Source organism: Ambystoma mexicanum, chromosome 9, assembly GCF_040938575.1.
Source record: "Ambystoma mexicanum isolate Mex_15411 chromosome 9, UKY_AmexF1_1, whole genome shotgun sequence".
In the NCBI taxonomy this organism is placed as follows: Eukaryota; Metazoa; Chordata; class Amphibia; order Caudata; family Ambystomatidae; genus Ambystoma; species Ambystoma mexicanum.
This window is the reverse complement of record NC_090931.1, coordinates 417,120,289-417,138,036: the sequence shown is the minus strand read 5'-3', so window position 1 is coordinate 417,138,036 and position 17,748 is coordinate 417,120,289. Positions and strand designations below refer to the sequence as shown.

General features: G+C 44.9%; 1 protein-coding gene across 1 annotated transcript in view; it reads left to right on the top strand.

Annotated features, from left to right (window-relative positions):
* Nucleotides 1-17,748, top strand: part of TMEM132E (transmembrane protein 132E) — a 1,510,109-nt gene that overhangs the window by 504,311 nt on the left and 988,050 nt on the right. The window contains exon 2 of the mRNA XM_069614886.1: nt 4,301-4,339. Coding sequence (XP_069470987.1) covers nt 4,301-4,339 — 39 coding nt within the window. The remainder of the gene's footprint in view (nt 1-4,300; nt 4,340-17,748) is intronic.

Here is a 17,748-nt window from a genome sequence, read left to right as displayed (position 1 = left end):
CCCACATTTACCGCAGTGCTCTGTCCACGTCTGTGTTCAAGCTGGTCCACCCGTCCGTCCACTGATTGCAAGATTGACATCAGCTGGGGGCTTGTTGCGAGCAAGCACTTTGATTGCATGCTCACAGAAAAACCTGCTGTTGTTAGTGGTTGAGCAGGCTTTTGCATGGGTCCAAGGTCCAAGACTTCAAGGAGGTAAGCTGCCATCATAGATTCCTGTCTGATCTACATACAACTGGGGATACTCCACATAGGCTTGTATTCCTTTGAAGATGTGGTTGGTTACTTTGCCGAACCTTACCACGCTCTGGGCCTAAAGAACCACAGTGGTCCCAGCCTACAGTCTATGTAGGCAACTGTGTCATTTGTTCAAATCACGCGGAACATTGTTTGAAAGGCTCCGGGAGGTCTGAATCAATATATCCAGATAGTGAACGTTTAAGATATTATCAAATACATATCTTAAAGAAATCACGCAAGGAAAAAAAGAAAGTAACTTGAGAATATATGGAATTCACTATGTTCAAAATGCAAAGTTGATGAATATTTGAGAACAGAACCTCCTGATGATCCACACAATTAATTGTGGTGAAACATGTGTATATAACAATACATATCAAACCAATTCTCTTGAAAAGAAAAGGATATTATTTCATTTTGTCTGGCACAAAAACCAATCCCCCCCATATCCTTAGAATCAGTTTATGAGTATTGGGCAGACACAAAACTTTGCGTTGAGATTTTCGGTGATGACAACTGAATTAAATTGAGACATCATCGCCAATGAGTTAGCGTATGCCTGCAAGCATTTATTAGTATCACTGTGTTAGTTTCCTACTCTTTGACGCTCTGGCATCTGCAGTAACAGTTCCGGGTCGCGTTGTGTCCACATACTGATATCGGTCTTGAAGCAAGTTATTCCCTAACACATAGTCAACCCGTATTGCTCATCCATTGTACTAATTTCTACAGGGAGGATAGCGAGGTCTTGTGGACTTGCCAAGACCTTTGCTCCTAAAAGGGTCAAATGTTCTTCCCTGGTAAGGGGAGGAGATCTCCCAAATCACTCAACATCATTTCCGCAGGGCCGTGGGTTTGTCCAAGCCGTGAAGACTAGAGTTTTGGCATCTTGCTCAAACTAAGGGACCCCACATGTACCCGTACCATCCCCAGGGTAGCAGGGGAATTCTTCCATACCAGAGTAGGGCCCAGGGTCGGTCTTGCTGTGCTTTCAGGTGAGAGCTACTTTTGGCAGATCACCTTTAAGATTTAACCCAATCTCTCTGAGCTTAACAAAAGAAATATCCCAAATGTTCCTATGGGGAGCTATGAAAGTGAGGCTGCTCATGGACCAATCCCATCAACCAGCCTCCTGATGGGGACTTTGTCAGAGTATGTAGGGGTGGAAATGAGGCAATTCTAACAATATGTGCATATACAAGTGTACAATAAAGGCTCCTACGCCTATACTGGCTGGAAACTAGGACACCTTTACCAACTATGCATTGTCACAGATGGCTTTAATAATCTCAAGAGTTCGGTAGATGGTTCAAGAGTGTTTATTCTCAATAATTTAAACTAAGGTATTTTTTAACTTCCTGAGACTGTTGGTGGGAGTGGCAAAGGGGTCTTTCTGTCTGATAACTCAGCCTCCAGTGGTCTCCCTCCACCATCACCCACGATACCCCAACACCCAAGATTAGTGTGGATTTTATACCCCTACTGTCTATGTTAGTCTCTCTGCAAGCCCTCAGATAACTTACTCCCTCTAGGCTTCGTAGGTGTAACTAATTCCTATAGCTCCCAAAAGAAGGGTCTCAATACGGTTTGTAGATTCTCAGACACAGACTTTCTCCCCATCTCACTTTCACTCCTTTCCATGATCTTGCCTTCCTACTCCCTACTCCCTTCTATACAGAAATCCTCTCTCTCATTTCCCTTCCTTCTCTCTCACCGTCTCTCCTTCTCTCCCACCATTCTAGTTCATCCAGTGTATTCACTCTCTGTCCCTCTCTTTCCCTTGCTCTCTTCTCTCTCGCAATCTCTCTCTCTCCCTCTCTCTCTCCCACTGCTACCATGCCTTTCCTCTCCTCCTCTCTCTCGCATCCTCCCTCTCCTCCCACCTCTTTCCTCCCCTCCTCCAGTTCTTTTCCACTTCTCTTCCCTTCCTTTCTCGCCAACCGCCCCATCTACAACTCTTACTCTCCCCACACACTCTCTTGCCAATATTTTCTCTCTTCCATTCTGTATCACAATCTCTCTCTCTGCCACTATCACCTTCTACTAGCTTCTTCACCTTTAATAGTCTCACACTACCCCTCTATACTCTTCCCTGCTACCACTCACTCTCACACACACTCACAAAATAATAGCAAATCTTTCTACTTAGAACCTCTCTCTCACACACATTACCTCATCTACAACTCCAGCTTTCTCCCGTTTCCTGGTCTCTCGGTCCACCATCACACATTCTGACCTCACCTGAACACCTTACACTCTCTCTCATATAACTTGCTCTGTTATACCTGTTATTCCCATCTTCTGCACCCCCCCTCCCCTTCTATTACTTCTGTGTGTCTGTTGACTAACTACGGGCATTGGCTCTGTCTGCTGTTTCCCCGGGCGAGGGTCAGTACATGGGAAGCCTTGAAAACCCCTGTTTGACCTGTTCCCTTTTCACATGTGGCATTCAAATCAGTCTCTGTTTGCTGTGGTAAATGTTTGCTGGTTGTGCTGCTTTCTTGGAGTAGCAGTACGCTGTGTCTCATTGTTCTTTGTTGGCGTGTGATTGCCACCGCAAAGTCGGAAATGGTTTCTATGCTGATGTTTTATTTCCAAACACCTCTGGGCTCCATTGACACCCCATGGCATGCTGGTGCTTGCGGTCTTGACACAAAAAGAGAATTTCCGCCAGCATTGATTGTGCAAGGCATTGGGTGACAGACAGCTGCACCTAAATCAAGCACAAATCAGGGCACAGTTTGGGGATTTAGGGCCTGGATCCCTCAGAACTCACATCGTCTTCGGGGTACGACTGGCTTTGGCATATGCACTGGTAGGGGTGCTATTCCAGGTTATGAGGGGTCTAGGTTCCCCTCGGACAGTGTCATGCCCCTGCTCCTATCCCCGCTTTTAGGGTCTGGAAAAACTGGGGTTGTAAACGGGGACAGAAATACACTGTTTATCTAGGGGGCAATGGCACAAGTACAGCTTCCATGTAGTAAAGTTGGGCATGAACGTGCATATAATGCGCACGCAGATTCGCTAAGAGACTGTTCATGGCGACTAGGCATGAGGCGGTAAGAACAATTCTATCTACATTGTGCATGGAAATGATGGCTCAAAAAAAGTGCCTAGAGGGACTAAAATGATGTAATAATGACACTAGGTCTACATAGGGTATGGAAATAAGGACCTATAAAATGTATGTGAATTAAAAGTCTGAAAATGAACACACTAGTTCTATCACTTTGTAAAGCTACTGTAAAAGAGGTTCTCAGTACAATCTATGTTTAAAAGTATTGTGAACGGTGACATATATGAGCAGTTTGTTTATAAGGGAACTGGAAGTGAGAACTCGAAAAAACGCTATAGTATGTATATTACAGTGCTTCAATGCCCAAGGGCTGTTTGTGCGCTATACAAATGTAAAAAATAAAATAAATAAAAATATTCTCGGTCAATGGGTGTTAGACATGTGTGACCATATTATTCAGTGGCAGGATTTTGGCTCAGTGACTGCCTTCCCTCTTGTGATCTTCTTTGTTGCACCGGAAGGGCCTTAGAGTCAGTGTGTGCTGGTGCTTTTGTTGCTTCAGTGCTCTAATGAGGTGAATAGTCAAAAGCAACATGAAAATAGACAATAGAGCCCATTTCTAGCATAACTGCTTCAAGCATGTACTTGATTACCATGGACTGTACACCTCATCGCCCCAATAGGAACCGATTTGCCAAAATGTTCCGTTTGGATATGGTGATGATTCCACTTACAGAAGTTAAAAAAAGGAGGTGTGCTTTTCTCCAGAATAAAAATAAAGCAAGGGGTTGCGGATCAACAGATGCAGCTATTGATTGTATATAGAACACTAATTTGAAGACAGCATCAATGTGTATGCCATCTGAAATGTTTCCTGTAATTGTGTTGGAAAATGTGTTGGGTTTAAGGAGTGCATGTGACATCCTGCATATAAGTAGTCATACATATGCACTTTATTCTGCTGAAATAATGTGAAGCAAATTGTTGTGCCTTTTGAAAATATTGTGTGCCCATTCAGACCATCTCCCTTTTCTTTCATCTACAGATTTCGCTGCACAGTGGTTACAAGTGGCCTCCCCGCAAGGTACGCTGTAAAGGACTCTCTCAGTAGTCCTGAAGAATGTTTACATTTTATGGACTATAGCAGAAACATGTTGACACTATATTACGATCAGGTTATTTGCTAGATATCATATAGGGTTTGAAATGGGAATTGTCTTATATGCTTCTTCAATACCTTTTCCTTTTAACTTGCTGAACTGTGATAGAGCAACATACCAGTTTTTACCTTTTCATTAGTATATCCTTATCACTTGTAATCATTAAATCTGCCAATTCAGTTGCATACTAAAAGAAGACCAGAATTTGCACACCCATTCTTACCCTGAGACCCGGCCAAATGTTCTTCCCCATATGATGCAAAGTGCTCTGTTGCTTCTCGAAGCTAGAAAATAATAATAGAACACAAATTAAGTTACAGCCATTCTATCCTCATATCCATGTTCTGCAGCTCTCTGAATGGGTAGCTATGGTTCCATGTTACCAACACTTTAATGTAATGGTGAGTGTTGTGGAAAATGTAATGAGCATGAAGGCCAGCGTGCATTATGCACATTGTGATTCAATAATGCTACCCTCCTACCACAGACATTCTTGTCATTTATGAAGATCTGTGGTCAGTCTCATGTTCTCAAAGTGTTCTTTCATTGTATGCAAAGCATCCAAGAATCATCTTTGCTGCCATTTGTCCCTTCTCGTTCCTCATGGTGGTATTTGCAAAGAGTATAATATGTGCATGCCAGACAGCCCATTTTGGAATTATAGCTTTCTCTCAGAAAGTAATTAGTACTGGTGTTCTATGACTCAGGTCTTCTTGACATATAGAATAGAATATTCAGCATTTGCAATAACAAGCTGTTATGCAGGCTTTCTAGACATGAGAGGGTATCATGCATAGGTTGGATCACACATGATGGCCCTCATTACAACTCCGGCGCTAAACCATGGCGCTATTAGCACCATGGTTGGTGCCGGTGTTGTAACGAGTCCGCCATGGCGAAATGGGGAAATACCGCCCCATTCCAAGGTTTGCGGGGCAGTAATTCCCCATGCAGCCATGGCCCTTCCCCATTCCCATTTTTGCCCCATAGGGCTCAATGGGACTGAGGAAGGCGCTAATTACGGCACCGTAAATTACGGTGCCGTAATTAGCTCCTAGGTCCCTTTGCTGGTTGGTTTTTAAAGACCTGCTAAAAGAAGGCGTTAAAGTGCCACCCGCAAAGGGACCTCGTAATCAGGCGTTAAGGGTTTAACGGCGCCGACACCTTTTACGGTGACGTTAACCCCTTAACGCCTGGGTTGTAATGAGGGCCGATGTCTTTTTGGTCATATTAAAGTTTTGAAAATGTAGTTCAGTCGTTTGCATAGATTAGACCATGCATGTGATCTTGGAGCGAATTTGTATGTAGTGGAAACATGAGGGGGAAAGAGAGTCTCCAGCTTAGAGTGTGAAAAATACGGAACTGCGTTGTAACATAAGGGAATATGAGCCGGCCAACCCCGAATGCTGATATTCACAAGAATTCTAATGCCCTCAACAGTTTCTTTAGGTTTCTTCAAAATGAATCATTTTCATTAAGTTAATTTCACACCCTTTTCTAGAGGCAATACTCAATCTTTAAACAGACTCCACAATTTTCCCCGCCATGTTTCTAGGACTAACGTAACGGTCAGGAGGTGAGGAACGTGTCTAACAAAAACACAATTAATTGTAGGTTTCTTCTCTTCACAATCAAAAAATAATATAAAAAAAAAATTGTAACTGTGACTCAACACCTCAAAATGTAAGCAAATCGTAAGGTCCGACGGCAAGCTCCCACGGAAGATGGACACCTAATGCAGGGAGTAGGCCAATATGGCGAATTGCCGTCTGCCATGTCATCATGATCTGCTTACATTTTGAGGCAGTGAGTTTCTTGTTATGTTAAAATAAATCGGTTTCTTGTTTGTTTCTAGACATTGTTCGCCTCCTGACGAGATTATGAGGCTAGTTCTCGAAATTCGTTGAGGATTACACTTAAATAAAGAGTTCTGCATCGAGAACTGATGTTATTAATAAAAAATCATTCTTTAAAAGAAACGTATAGAAATTTCCATTGACATTGTTGTGAATATCAACAATCTGGAATGAGCCACCCATACTCCCCGGGACTGCAGAGCAGTTCAGTATTTTGCATATAATGCCACCCGGTAGTGCCAGAGTGGGCTTTGGCTGAGCTTGCATTAATGTAATGGAACACTAGGGGGCTCATTTTCGAGGCCATGCATAATTTGGCAGCAGGGACCTGTACACTTGTGCTGCTGAATTCTGGTCATTTGCATGGCAGCATGAGATCCACATTGGGGTCTATGCGTATTTGTGATGCTCCGGCAACATAACCATTTTCAAACGGTGAGGTTGCAGGAGTAGTGTGACCCCAGAGCCAGTTCGTAGCGTGGCACCCAGATCAAACCATGCTCATATTAGTAAAGGTGCCCTGTGTCAATCGAGAAGGTTCTGCGCCAGCTTGGCCCCTGGGGCCAGGTCTTTCCTACGCCGAACATAGATCAGGATTTCCAAACCCCATGATCTGATTTAGCCTAACACAGCTGGGGCCACGGAGACGTTTCTAGGGGACTACTAGTGTTGCGATTGTGTGTACGTAATGCAACACATACTACTGCGTGCATTGTGTCTCTTGGTCATCATTATTCCTGTTTATGCATTGTGCCCATTTCATGTTATCATACATGCTGTTCTACCTATCCACTTGTACAGAAATATATTTCAAATCCACGCAATTCCTAAAATATGTATTTCCATACTGTCAAGAGGCCTGGCTAAGATGCACAGAAGACTGACTAGGGAGGGGTGAAGACTTATTGATATATAAATCTACCCAGATAGATGAAAGATTAACCCAAAATCAAGCCTCTAGCACTGGGTGTGATAATCTCTCACCTCCCATTGGCCGTGCAGGCTTTATAACCATTTCTCCTGACCTCGTTGCTCAAATGTGAAAAGCTCCTCAGTCAGGTATAGCATCCCCTGGACCAGTTATTCTTATTGCCACTGTCTCGCTGCTGGGGCAAGTACAGTCCCAGGGTCCTCGTCTCTACTTGCTGACACTTCACTGAACCTTATGTCAGGGTCCCAGTCCCCCTCAAGGCTTGGCCCTCTTTTGCTTCCATCCTGACCACTACTCTGTCCTTTCTGCTGGGGGCTTGTTAGTAACCTTGCTACCTTAGCCTACGAAAAGCCAGCCCAGCTTCCGTATGCCCTCCTGTCTTTTCTGGCAAGGGGCCTAGCCTCGTCAGCCCTCTCTGCTAGTGTTCCTTCCACCAGCTCTCACCTCTCCTTTTTCTCCTTTTACCACCTCCTCTTCCTCTGACAGGATCAAATCCTCCTCAATGGCTTCCTCCTCCTCAGTCACATTCATCCCAGACACTACTAGCAACTCTTCGGTTTTTGCATCCTCCGCCCCAAACACTACCACTCCCTCCTATATCCCCCATCACCTCCTCATTGGTCCACTTATATCACTCCAACACTGTCACCCTGCTCGCGACTATCTTCTCGAACGACCCCCGCTAAGCGATTGTAGCTGGTTGTGTTTTACTGTGTCCTTTCCTCCCAGTGGTTAGGTCTTCCAGTGCGTTTCCTCACATTGGCAAATGATTGGCTGAGGGTTGGGATTGGAATTGAACCCTGAGTGCACATGGGTCAGCTTTGGACTCAAGTGGCTGTCCTAAGTCTATAATTGACCGTTTATAATCTTTCTCACCCACCCTTTCTAGGTGCTTTTGATGCTTTCCCTAGCTCTTAAATGCTTCCATCAGGTGATTAAGAGGCTGGGAGACACTGAATAAGCGTTCAACACTCTTTGTTTCATCGAGTGAGTGGAAAAATAGAAAATGTGTATCTCTAGAATGAGAATCTCTAGACAGGGCACAATGCTTCTGAAACTCTGCCTTCTGCATTGAACTCTAAGCATTCAGAAAGCTTGAAACTAGCAACATGATATCTGCGAATGCAAGGACTTCATGGAAGTTCCTGTAAAATTTCCCAATAGTCCTTTGATGTACCCGGTGATGCTGAAACATTATCATTACCTTTGCTACATCTTTGTGTGCACAGAAATCATTTCCATTAAAGGGTAGGATTTATTTTTCCATGTTGGGCTTTCCTCGCCATTATCAAGCACAATTGTGGTAATCAATTTACAAACTCAAAAGAATTAAGGCATGAGTCAGCCTGGACAAGCTTAGAACACTTGTCTGAGTCGGCAGAGAGAGGTTCATGGGCTATTCATTGAACAGTTCTCCATATTGCAGAAAGATTATTAACACATCTCAGTGGTGGAATGCCTTTCTGCTGTTCAAGTTATTTATCATTTCAGTGCTGGATCGTCTCCACACTATTGTGCACAGGGTTGGCGGTGTACAATCCTGCAGTATCTACACACGTTGAACCTCTAATGAGAGAATCAGGGGCCCTTTTAACAAAGTTGTGGGTTCTCTAACCTGCGATTGGGGTTAATCTTATGTAGAGGTGAACCTCCCCCTCCACTGTTGCAGTAGCTTGACCACCTCAGGACTGCAGGGTGAAACTGGTGCCTTTCAACTCTGCTGAGGTTCTTGCCAGTCAGAGGAAGTGCTGGTTAATCCACTGAAACTTGGCCATTGAGGCTGCAGGATCCTGCCACAGGGACCGCATAACTGATGTCTGCAGTCCACCCTTGCTCAGGGGCTACATGGTCGTCTTGGAAGCAAGACAACACGGAGCAACACAGGTTCGATCCGCGGTCCGCGCTTAGAAACCTCTTGGTATTAAGCGCGTCATAAATATCCAATCATATCATATCATTTCATGTGTATCTCTTTCAAAGTCAATGGCTGTTGCTGACCATTTTATGATCCTCTCCATGTTGGCCTTCTGCTCTATTGAGGGACTGGGGATATTTTTTTCGTACGAAAATTACTTTTGACCCAAAGCAGTAGAGGTTAGGTGATGATTCTAGGAGAGGCCGTGGAAAGAGTATAGTTCGATGGATTGCAAACTCACAGCACAGTGGGCATGGAAAAGGAGTGCAGGAAATGGAGAGCAATTCTAGACTAGAATTGCTCCTATCAGTAGCAGGCAATTGCTGTGAGGGCACTTTCTTAGTAGTCACCTTGTAGGCAGCATAGGATCAGACTTTCTGGTCCAAAAAGGGCATTGTATTTCTTGGATTTTACAGGGATTGTTACAGGGATTACATTGTGTAATTACATTGCCTTCATCCCCTGTCCCCTCCTTGTTGCCCTGTGGGCGCTTTGAAACAGTATTTGCTTCCTGTATAAGCGCCTAACAAGTGAACAATAAATAAATAACAATAAATTGTCTGCCGGGATCTCTGGTTTGAGGACGTGGCTGGCATTCACAACACTGAAGATTGAAATGCCAGTGAACATGCCGCCACAGAAGCGGCCTAAGTTTTCTTATTTTCGTAGTTATTAGCATCAATGCTCAACCTCTACCGCAGACCATGGGGCATGGAGTTCAGGATGGGGAGGCTGGTGCTCCAGGAAAGTGGGAGGGATAGATTAGGGTGTGGATGTGACCGGAAGTGTTCTTGCAGGGCAAGGCCTAAAGGCTAGTTTCATTTGTCCTTTTCTGGTGCTGGGGACAAGTTACAGGGTGCGTCCGATCAGAACGAGCTGGTGAGAAACACAGGGGTGCTGTGGCACAGCCTCCAGCTTTATCAATGGCGCTCAGGGATACAAGACCCTGGGGACACAGAATGCTGAGGGTCAGGGAAAAGAGGCTTGAAACTCCTTCCAGCCCCGAATGTATGGGTGGGAAATTAAGGCAGATCATCTGAGTAAAGAAGTGACAAAACTCAAAGTGAAAGTTGAAAAAGATGAAATAAAAACAAGCTCGGCATAGAAAAACTGAAGCTGTGACGTTACTGTGTACGGATCGCCTGGAAGATAACTCTTGTATAAAGAAGCACATGCGGCCTATGTTTTATCCACTAAGATAAGCTGTGATGTGTGCCTGTTATTTCATGGGGGCTGGAGAGATGCGCTGGGGAATCACCGGGAATGACATATATTCTTGTGGCTAAGTGTTGCACAAATTAACAGGGATGTTGGTGCTGCTGTGAAACATCTGAAATGGAGAGGAGGCAAAATACAGGGCACAGAGGGAAAGGGGGAGCAGGGACGTCATTTCACCAAAATTCCAGGGGCACCGGAAGTGACATCACATGCCCCTTGACCTCTAATGACATCACAGGAAGTGATGCCAATTGACCCCAGCCCCAAGCGACATTACGGGATATGATGGCACACGACTTTTCACGCCTTAACAAAACAGAAAGTGGCATCACATAGCATTGTTCCTCAGTACAGTAAAAACATGGTTATGATATCACTGTTATATGATATACATTTCATACAATAATTGATTACCATATGTGGTGTTAATTATCAGTGTGTATATGCCCATATTACCAAATTACTGTGAATGTAAGCAGACGTTCAACACAACAACCGTTTGATTAATTTATATGATTTATTGAATTATCTATATGTTTGTTGATTGAATAATTTGATAAGATTGTTCTAAAAATTAGTGTTTGTGGGTAATAGGTATTGAATATTTTACCTGGCAATCACACTCTACTTTTATATATAAAATATTGGTCTGTTTTTTAGATACTAGACAGTGTGCAGGGGACGGGAGTTCCCAAAACTTTGGGAACATCTTTTTTTGTTCATATCTCTTCCAACCTAGATGCCACGGTTGAGACTATCTCCCCCACACCTCAAATATCTATACATTATCATCCCTGTATGATTAAATACTATAATTTTTTACATTGAGTGCCACCCTACTTTACATACTCTACTAAAATATAGGTGTGCCTTGTGTTCTTCCAGTGGTTCTTACAGTACAAAGCAAACCAATTCCACTTACAGCTGCCCCCCACCCTCCGCGATTGAAGGATGCCTCCCCCCTGCACCACAAGGATACTCAATACACATCGTTTATGAAGTCCTCTCAATAATGTGACTTCAGGTAGCAACCACATCTATGTCATCCAGAACAAATGTAAAGGGTCTGTGTGGGTGGGGAGAGAAAGGGGAAAGGATAAAACCAAAACTTTGACAAGCAATGACATGATGAATTCTAGCTAGCATTCAACCCCAAGCAGCCCAAAATAGCCGGATCCCAGTGGACAGCACATAGAAGAGGCTCACTGCCACACCACTGTAGCACGTAGAGCGCACAAACAAGGCATCCCCACAGTGTACTTGGGCACGACCCACATGCTCAGGCCACGCCTTCTGAACTCACCTAGGCTGTCATTACGCGTCCCTCATCCACACTCTCTCAGGATGAAATGTAAATTTTCTCTTAGAGCCTTAATGTACATTTTGATGTTGAGGAGGGCCTGGCATCTCTGTCAGGCCCACTTGTGGTCAAGCGTCCATGTGTGCATTACACAGGAGTGTAGGGGAGAGCATTACGCGTCAACTGGAGAGTCCATGAAAGGCTAGACTACTCCCACAGCAGTCTAGCAACACGGACATGCTTCCGTGCTCGGTCGGAAACATCTACCATCTGCCTCTATAGCAATTTCGAACTTCTGTGTTGTGACCGCAAGCCAGATGCTCAAACCAGAGCCCCACCATGATAGTTCTGCCAGAGTTTACTTATTCACTGTAAAAACCGAGGACTGGAATTCCTTTTGGCAGCACATAGACTACTCTCATGTTTCCTGTAAGGTGAATAACCTCTGGCAGTATGATACAAGGTCATCTTACCATTGTTTACACAGCCCTTCCTTTCGCCAACCCCTTCTGAAAGTGAGCCCCTCGCACTCCCGGTGGGGTGGGCCAGTGGGTTGGGCAGGGCTGGTGGCGCCAGAAGGGTGGGAGGCGGCAGTAAGCAACCACCCCTGACTGGCTGGGCTGACAAGCCCAGCAAGTGGGTAACGGCGGGAGGGGGGACTCAATGGTGCCAAAATCTGGGACTAAAAGAGGCAGATGAGGACGACGGGAGCATCAGCTTTCCCGCTACTCTCTCCTGCCCTGCGTTGCCGCTCCTAGATCTGCCGTCGTACTTGCTAACCTCTGCATCAAATTCCCATCCCACACCCTCCCTATAGTTAGAGAAGGGGGGCGGGTGGGGGAGGACCATATGGACATTGAGTAACCCCTTGTAGTGGACCCTGAGACTGGTAGAGTGCAGTGGTAAGTGCACAGTCTGACTCTCCAGTCGTGGCCCAATGGGGAGGGGCCAAAAGGGGTGCGGGGAAAGGAGGTGTACTGTGCCGGTCAAAGACCAGGGTGCCTCCTGGGCTCGCCCCCCAAGGGTATGACAGGGAGGTCCGCGTTACCACTGTACGGCGCCCATGGGGATGGAGAGTTACGGTTCCACCTGAACCTCCTGTTACAGGGAAGAATGCGTTATGAAATGTAATTGCTTAAAGTGAAATCAATTCTGAACAGGTGTTTAATAATAATGTTTGATGCTTTGTGTCACGTTATTGAGTTGGCATGTGTTTTTATGGTTTCCAATGTGGAAAAAATCAATGTAGCCATATCTTTCCAAAAAGAGCAATGGTGTATCTCGTTTCTCTATGGTTGGTACTTCCTCCCCGCTGAGCCCATTCGCTCCAACACCCTGTGCTTCCTGTCCCCATTGACCAATGTGCTGCCTCCTTCACATGACTCCCCCTCCCCTGACAACTTGCTTCACCCGAGGTCTCCGCCTCCCTACACGTTACTTTTTTTTGTCACCAACTTTGTTCAGTATTTCTGCTGTGACTGCGGGGGAACAAGCCATTTCTCTGCATTAGGGGGTATACACTGGACCTCCACTTTCCATCTGTGCCCTGCATTTCATCTCTTTGCCTTTACACGGCAGTATCTATGGCCCCTCTTTTTTTCCACAGAGGTCACCCCTGCAGCCCCCATTTTTTTTTTAGGCCCCTTACAATTTCTCACTTTGCCCACCCCTTTACTTCTAGCTGCCCTTCTTGAATCGTGGACACGTTTATAAGCGATTCTGTGGAAGCATTGCTGTGATACCCAGCCCTGCTCTGGTAATATCTGTCCTCATGCAGGGTCTGCCTTAAGGCAGGGCCATCCAGGCGACTGCCCAGGGCGCCATTAGCCCCGCAACACGCCAGCTCGGTGGAGTCTTTCAAGGTTTCCCCCAAGCTGGCATGGTGGGAGAAGGCGTAGCAGGTGCCCTATTGAAATGAAATGCGCCCCGCTATTGAAAAATGCAGTACCGCACCCCCCCCCCACCAAAAAAGGACATGCAGCTCGGGACGGGGGGGTCTTTATTTTGCAGGTAAGGGCTCTGCCGCTGCCAAGGCCAGCCCTGTACTCAAGTGTCTAAGCAGGCTGGTCTCCAATTCCGACTTCACTATCTAACTAAAGTGTCAGATCCTGGGGAAATCCCTTTATCTGACTGTGCCTTGTCTGACAAAAGTATAAGGCGCTAGAAGAGATTCACTTTGTAGCATATGCTAAGGCAAAACACTCCTCACCCACATTATTACGCCATGTATCACAATAATGACAACAGTGACCTTTCTTACATTGCACATGTAATGTGTATTTGTCTCTTGGCTTACTCATGGCAACTTGTTTTTATTGCATAACTTCCCATGATCTACTTGAGTATCAAAGACCCTTATTTTCTGTGTTGCCACTGTGAGGTCATTTCATTTGTAAATAAAGTGCTCATGGTATAGGGTCCTAAATACCTAGAGCTGGCCCTGCCTGTATCAGCCATCCATTAGTTCTTTCTTTCAACTGCCTATTCAAGATAAGGTTAAAAGACTCATATTATTACATGTGCCAGTGCAACTAAAACATTTTTTGTCCCTGATAGTTGTTTGCCAGACAGTAAGTAGTGTTTACTTATTGTCTGCTCCCTCTACCACTGAGCTCTCATCTGTAATTGTACTGCTGTGATTATAAGTTTGAGAGACGGGGTAATGGAAAGGTGTGTGTGGTTGGTTATTTTCGGTGCGCATTCGTGTTTTTGATCATGTCGCGGCGTCTATGGCTGTGTGTGCCGCACTCTTGACTCAGCGCGTAACCTCGCTTTTAAGGCGTCTGCATGTCGAGGCGCCCACCCGTGAAATGGCAAGTATTTTAATGCCTGAATCTACAGTTCATTTCTTTTGAGTCCGAAGCTTCTAAGTGCTAAGTGCTAAGTGCTTAGCAACAATAGGAGAAGGCGTGGGTGCCAATGAGGGGCCATGCTGTAATGCTGTATTCTGTATACACTGAAGCCGTCCTCAGCAGCTAGGTCACCAAAAACAGCCTTTCTTTCCCTTCCTAATGTGAAAGAAAATCAGCATTCCAACCAGGATTTCAGTTAATCATCTTTACATGCATTGATTTCATTGGTTTATCTGTCTACAGAATTGTGTACACCTTACACAAATTGTGTACTCCTTGCACGTTACCTTCGGTCACTTTGGGGTGCTGGGAACACAGTATGACTTAAATTGCCCTGAAAAACAGGTCTACAATCCAAACTTTTAGGGCATTCTTCATTAGATTTAGTGATCAGAGCACTTTCTGTGAAAAAAGTGGAACAAAGACACCCAGTTTTCAAACAGTTGTGTATGGTTCCACGTGAAATAACCCAATAGGTGAAAGTCTCCAATAAGGCACAGGAGCATTTCCCTAGGCATTTTCATGATGCATTTGCCCACAGCATATCCCACTATAAACCACGTGTTCATGCTGGATGTAGCCATACATTCATTGAATTACATTGAATTGATATTTTATTTCTATCGTGCTCGTACACACGTGTTTCAGAGCGCGACAAGGCAAGGGAGGGGAGTAGGTGAGAAAAAAAAAACAATCTTACTAGGCCCAGTGACATTGAGAACTGTAGGGTATTTTGTGGAGATTTGGGGCCTGACGGTATTTTATTACCGCCGAAAAATAACTTAGCAATAATCACTCTTTGTATTCAGATTTGGCCATGTGCAACAATAATACAATGGACATGCATTATTTCAGCACCCAGACCTGCATATTTGGTATACGTGGTTGGTGGTATTTTGGTGAGCATAATTCCCTTGTTTTATTTGTGGCCCCAATGTCCAGAATCCCTTATCTTTGCTTAGATTTTTCGTGTGATCACTGGAGAGACCTCAGACCTACATTTTAGGAATACCACATTTTCAGTGATAGTGTTGGTGTGCCACCATGGGCGAACTCACTGACTTATTTACGACAGAGAGCTATATATGGTAGTCTTGTGGTAATTTCCACTACCTTATATACGGTAGGGAGCTATGTTCAGAGAGTCTCTCTTCCCGTTGGCTCATGTACCTCCAACAAGCTATGCTACAGTCACTCACAATTATTCATACTGATTCTGACATGCACACATCTGTCTTAAAATGACCATTGCACTGTTTAAAAATCTCCCCACATCATCGGCATTGTAATGGTAAATAGTAAATACACCACCCGTCTGTTTTCAAATATTTTTCTGTATTATAAAAGTTGCATTTAAACACGATCTCATTCTTTACAGAAATAAATAAAATGGTACAGTAAAAGCATTGTCTATGACACACTGCAAAGAGAGTGGCGGAGAACAGAACTCAAATTGCAACATTGGTATTTGATTAAGACACGCACAGGAATCCCCTTTCCTACACTGACTGCATATTTTCGTGCACACACGGCTCCCACGCTTATGTAATTACCTTATCTGTTCAAAGTTTTCTTCAGCTGTTCTCCTTCGGAATGTGGTTCCCTTGAAGATTAACCCCAGTAAAAGGATCGCCTTTCCTTTTCAAACCGGGGTCATTGCCTGGAATTCTTAGCTTTTGCAGATAGGAATGCCTCCAACCAGGAAAAGGTCTTCCTCCCAGCTCTGCCAAATCTGGACTGTAGCAGAACGCAGGAATCTGCATTCAGTCAGGAGTCCCACAGCCAGGTCTTCTCCCCAGTAGTGCAGAAAAATGTCTCCTGTCTTTTTCCCCGATACTGCCCACTAAAACTTTCATCCCAGCCCTCTGTATGACGTGTCCCAATGAAATCCATCATCTCTCATCCTCCTACTCTCAACAATAGCTTCGCTTATACATTTGCAATTGTTGCAAATCTGACTTCCTTCTTCCTGCAGTTACTGTGCACAAAAACACGGAGAAGCAGGCAGAGAAGAGAAGAAAAAAAAATCTGCACACACATATAAATGGCTTTCAGAGTATGCCTAATTCTGCAGTGGAGAACACATTTTATTAGTGGGTTATGTTAAATAAGGTTTTATTAGTCAGGTTAATGGTTAATAGGTTAGCTGTTAATTTTCAAATGTGTCTCTCGCACCATAGGCATTTCAGGTGAAAATAGTGTGCATTTTTAAATGAGCACGTGTGCTTTTAACTGTAAAAATAGATTTGCATCTTATATGTTAAAATCGTTTTTGACTGAATAGTCTGTCTTTCCTTGTTAATCTGGTAACCCATATAGCAATGCACCGCACCCTTGTGGTGGTGCTGCGAAAAAAATTGCTACCTGTGCAGTAGTGCTGTACTCTGTGCTGTTTGCTACCTGTGTAGTAGTGCTGTACTCTGTGCTGTAACACGCCAAATATCCTTACAGAACGCACAAGTGCATGGGAGAGGGGGAGGGGGAAAGTGCATGGAAGGGGGGAGGAGTGTAAAGTGTGGAGCAAAGGAGAAAGATAAATAGTAATACATAATAATACATCAATAATAAATAAGACAGGGAACAAACAATGGTAGTGCAGCCAGCAAGTGGCAGTGCTAGGTTTAAGGCAGAAGGAGGGGGCCTGTTTGGGAACAGATACAAACCCCAGTGCAAGGGGTGGCCCGGAGGCAATGCGGGAGGTTGGCAGAGTGAGCAGGTACCTGGCCCCTAGGACAGAGGGTAGCCAGGTACATGGTGCCAAAGAGGACAGATTAGCAGGGGAGAGGGGGGCCAAAGCAGAAGCAAAGAGGACTGCCTTGAGGTGTTTTCATAACTGGCGATGGTTCTCCTCAAGTTTCAGAGCGGCAGGGAGGCTGTTCCAGAGGGAGGCCTCAGCCGCAGACAAAGATCTACCCCCAGCTCGTTTCTTTGAAAAATGACTGACACTGAGGGAGTTAGAGGTAGAAGAGCAAAGGGCTCGAGAAGGGAGGTATTTGCGTTGGGATAGCTGAAGGTATTTTGGACCCAGGCCCCAGAAAGCTTGTGCATAATGCAGAGGGTTTTGAATTTACTCCTTGCATCCACTCGGAGCCAATGGAGAGATTCCAGAGCTGGAGAGATACGATCCCAGGGCTTGAGGCCAAGGACAAGTCTCGCAGTCCTGTTCTGGATTATTTGCAAGGGGCGGAGGGTAGACAAGGGTAGATTTAGAAAGAGGCTGTTACAATAATCCAACCTAGAAAGAACCAGAGCTTGGGAGAC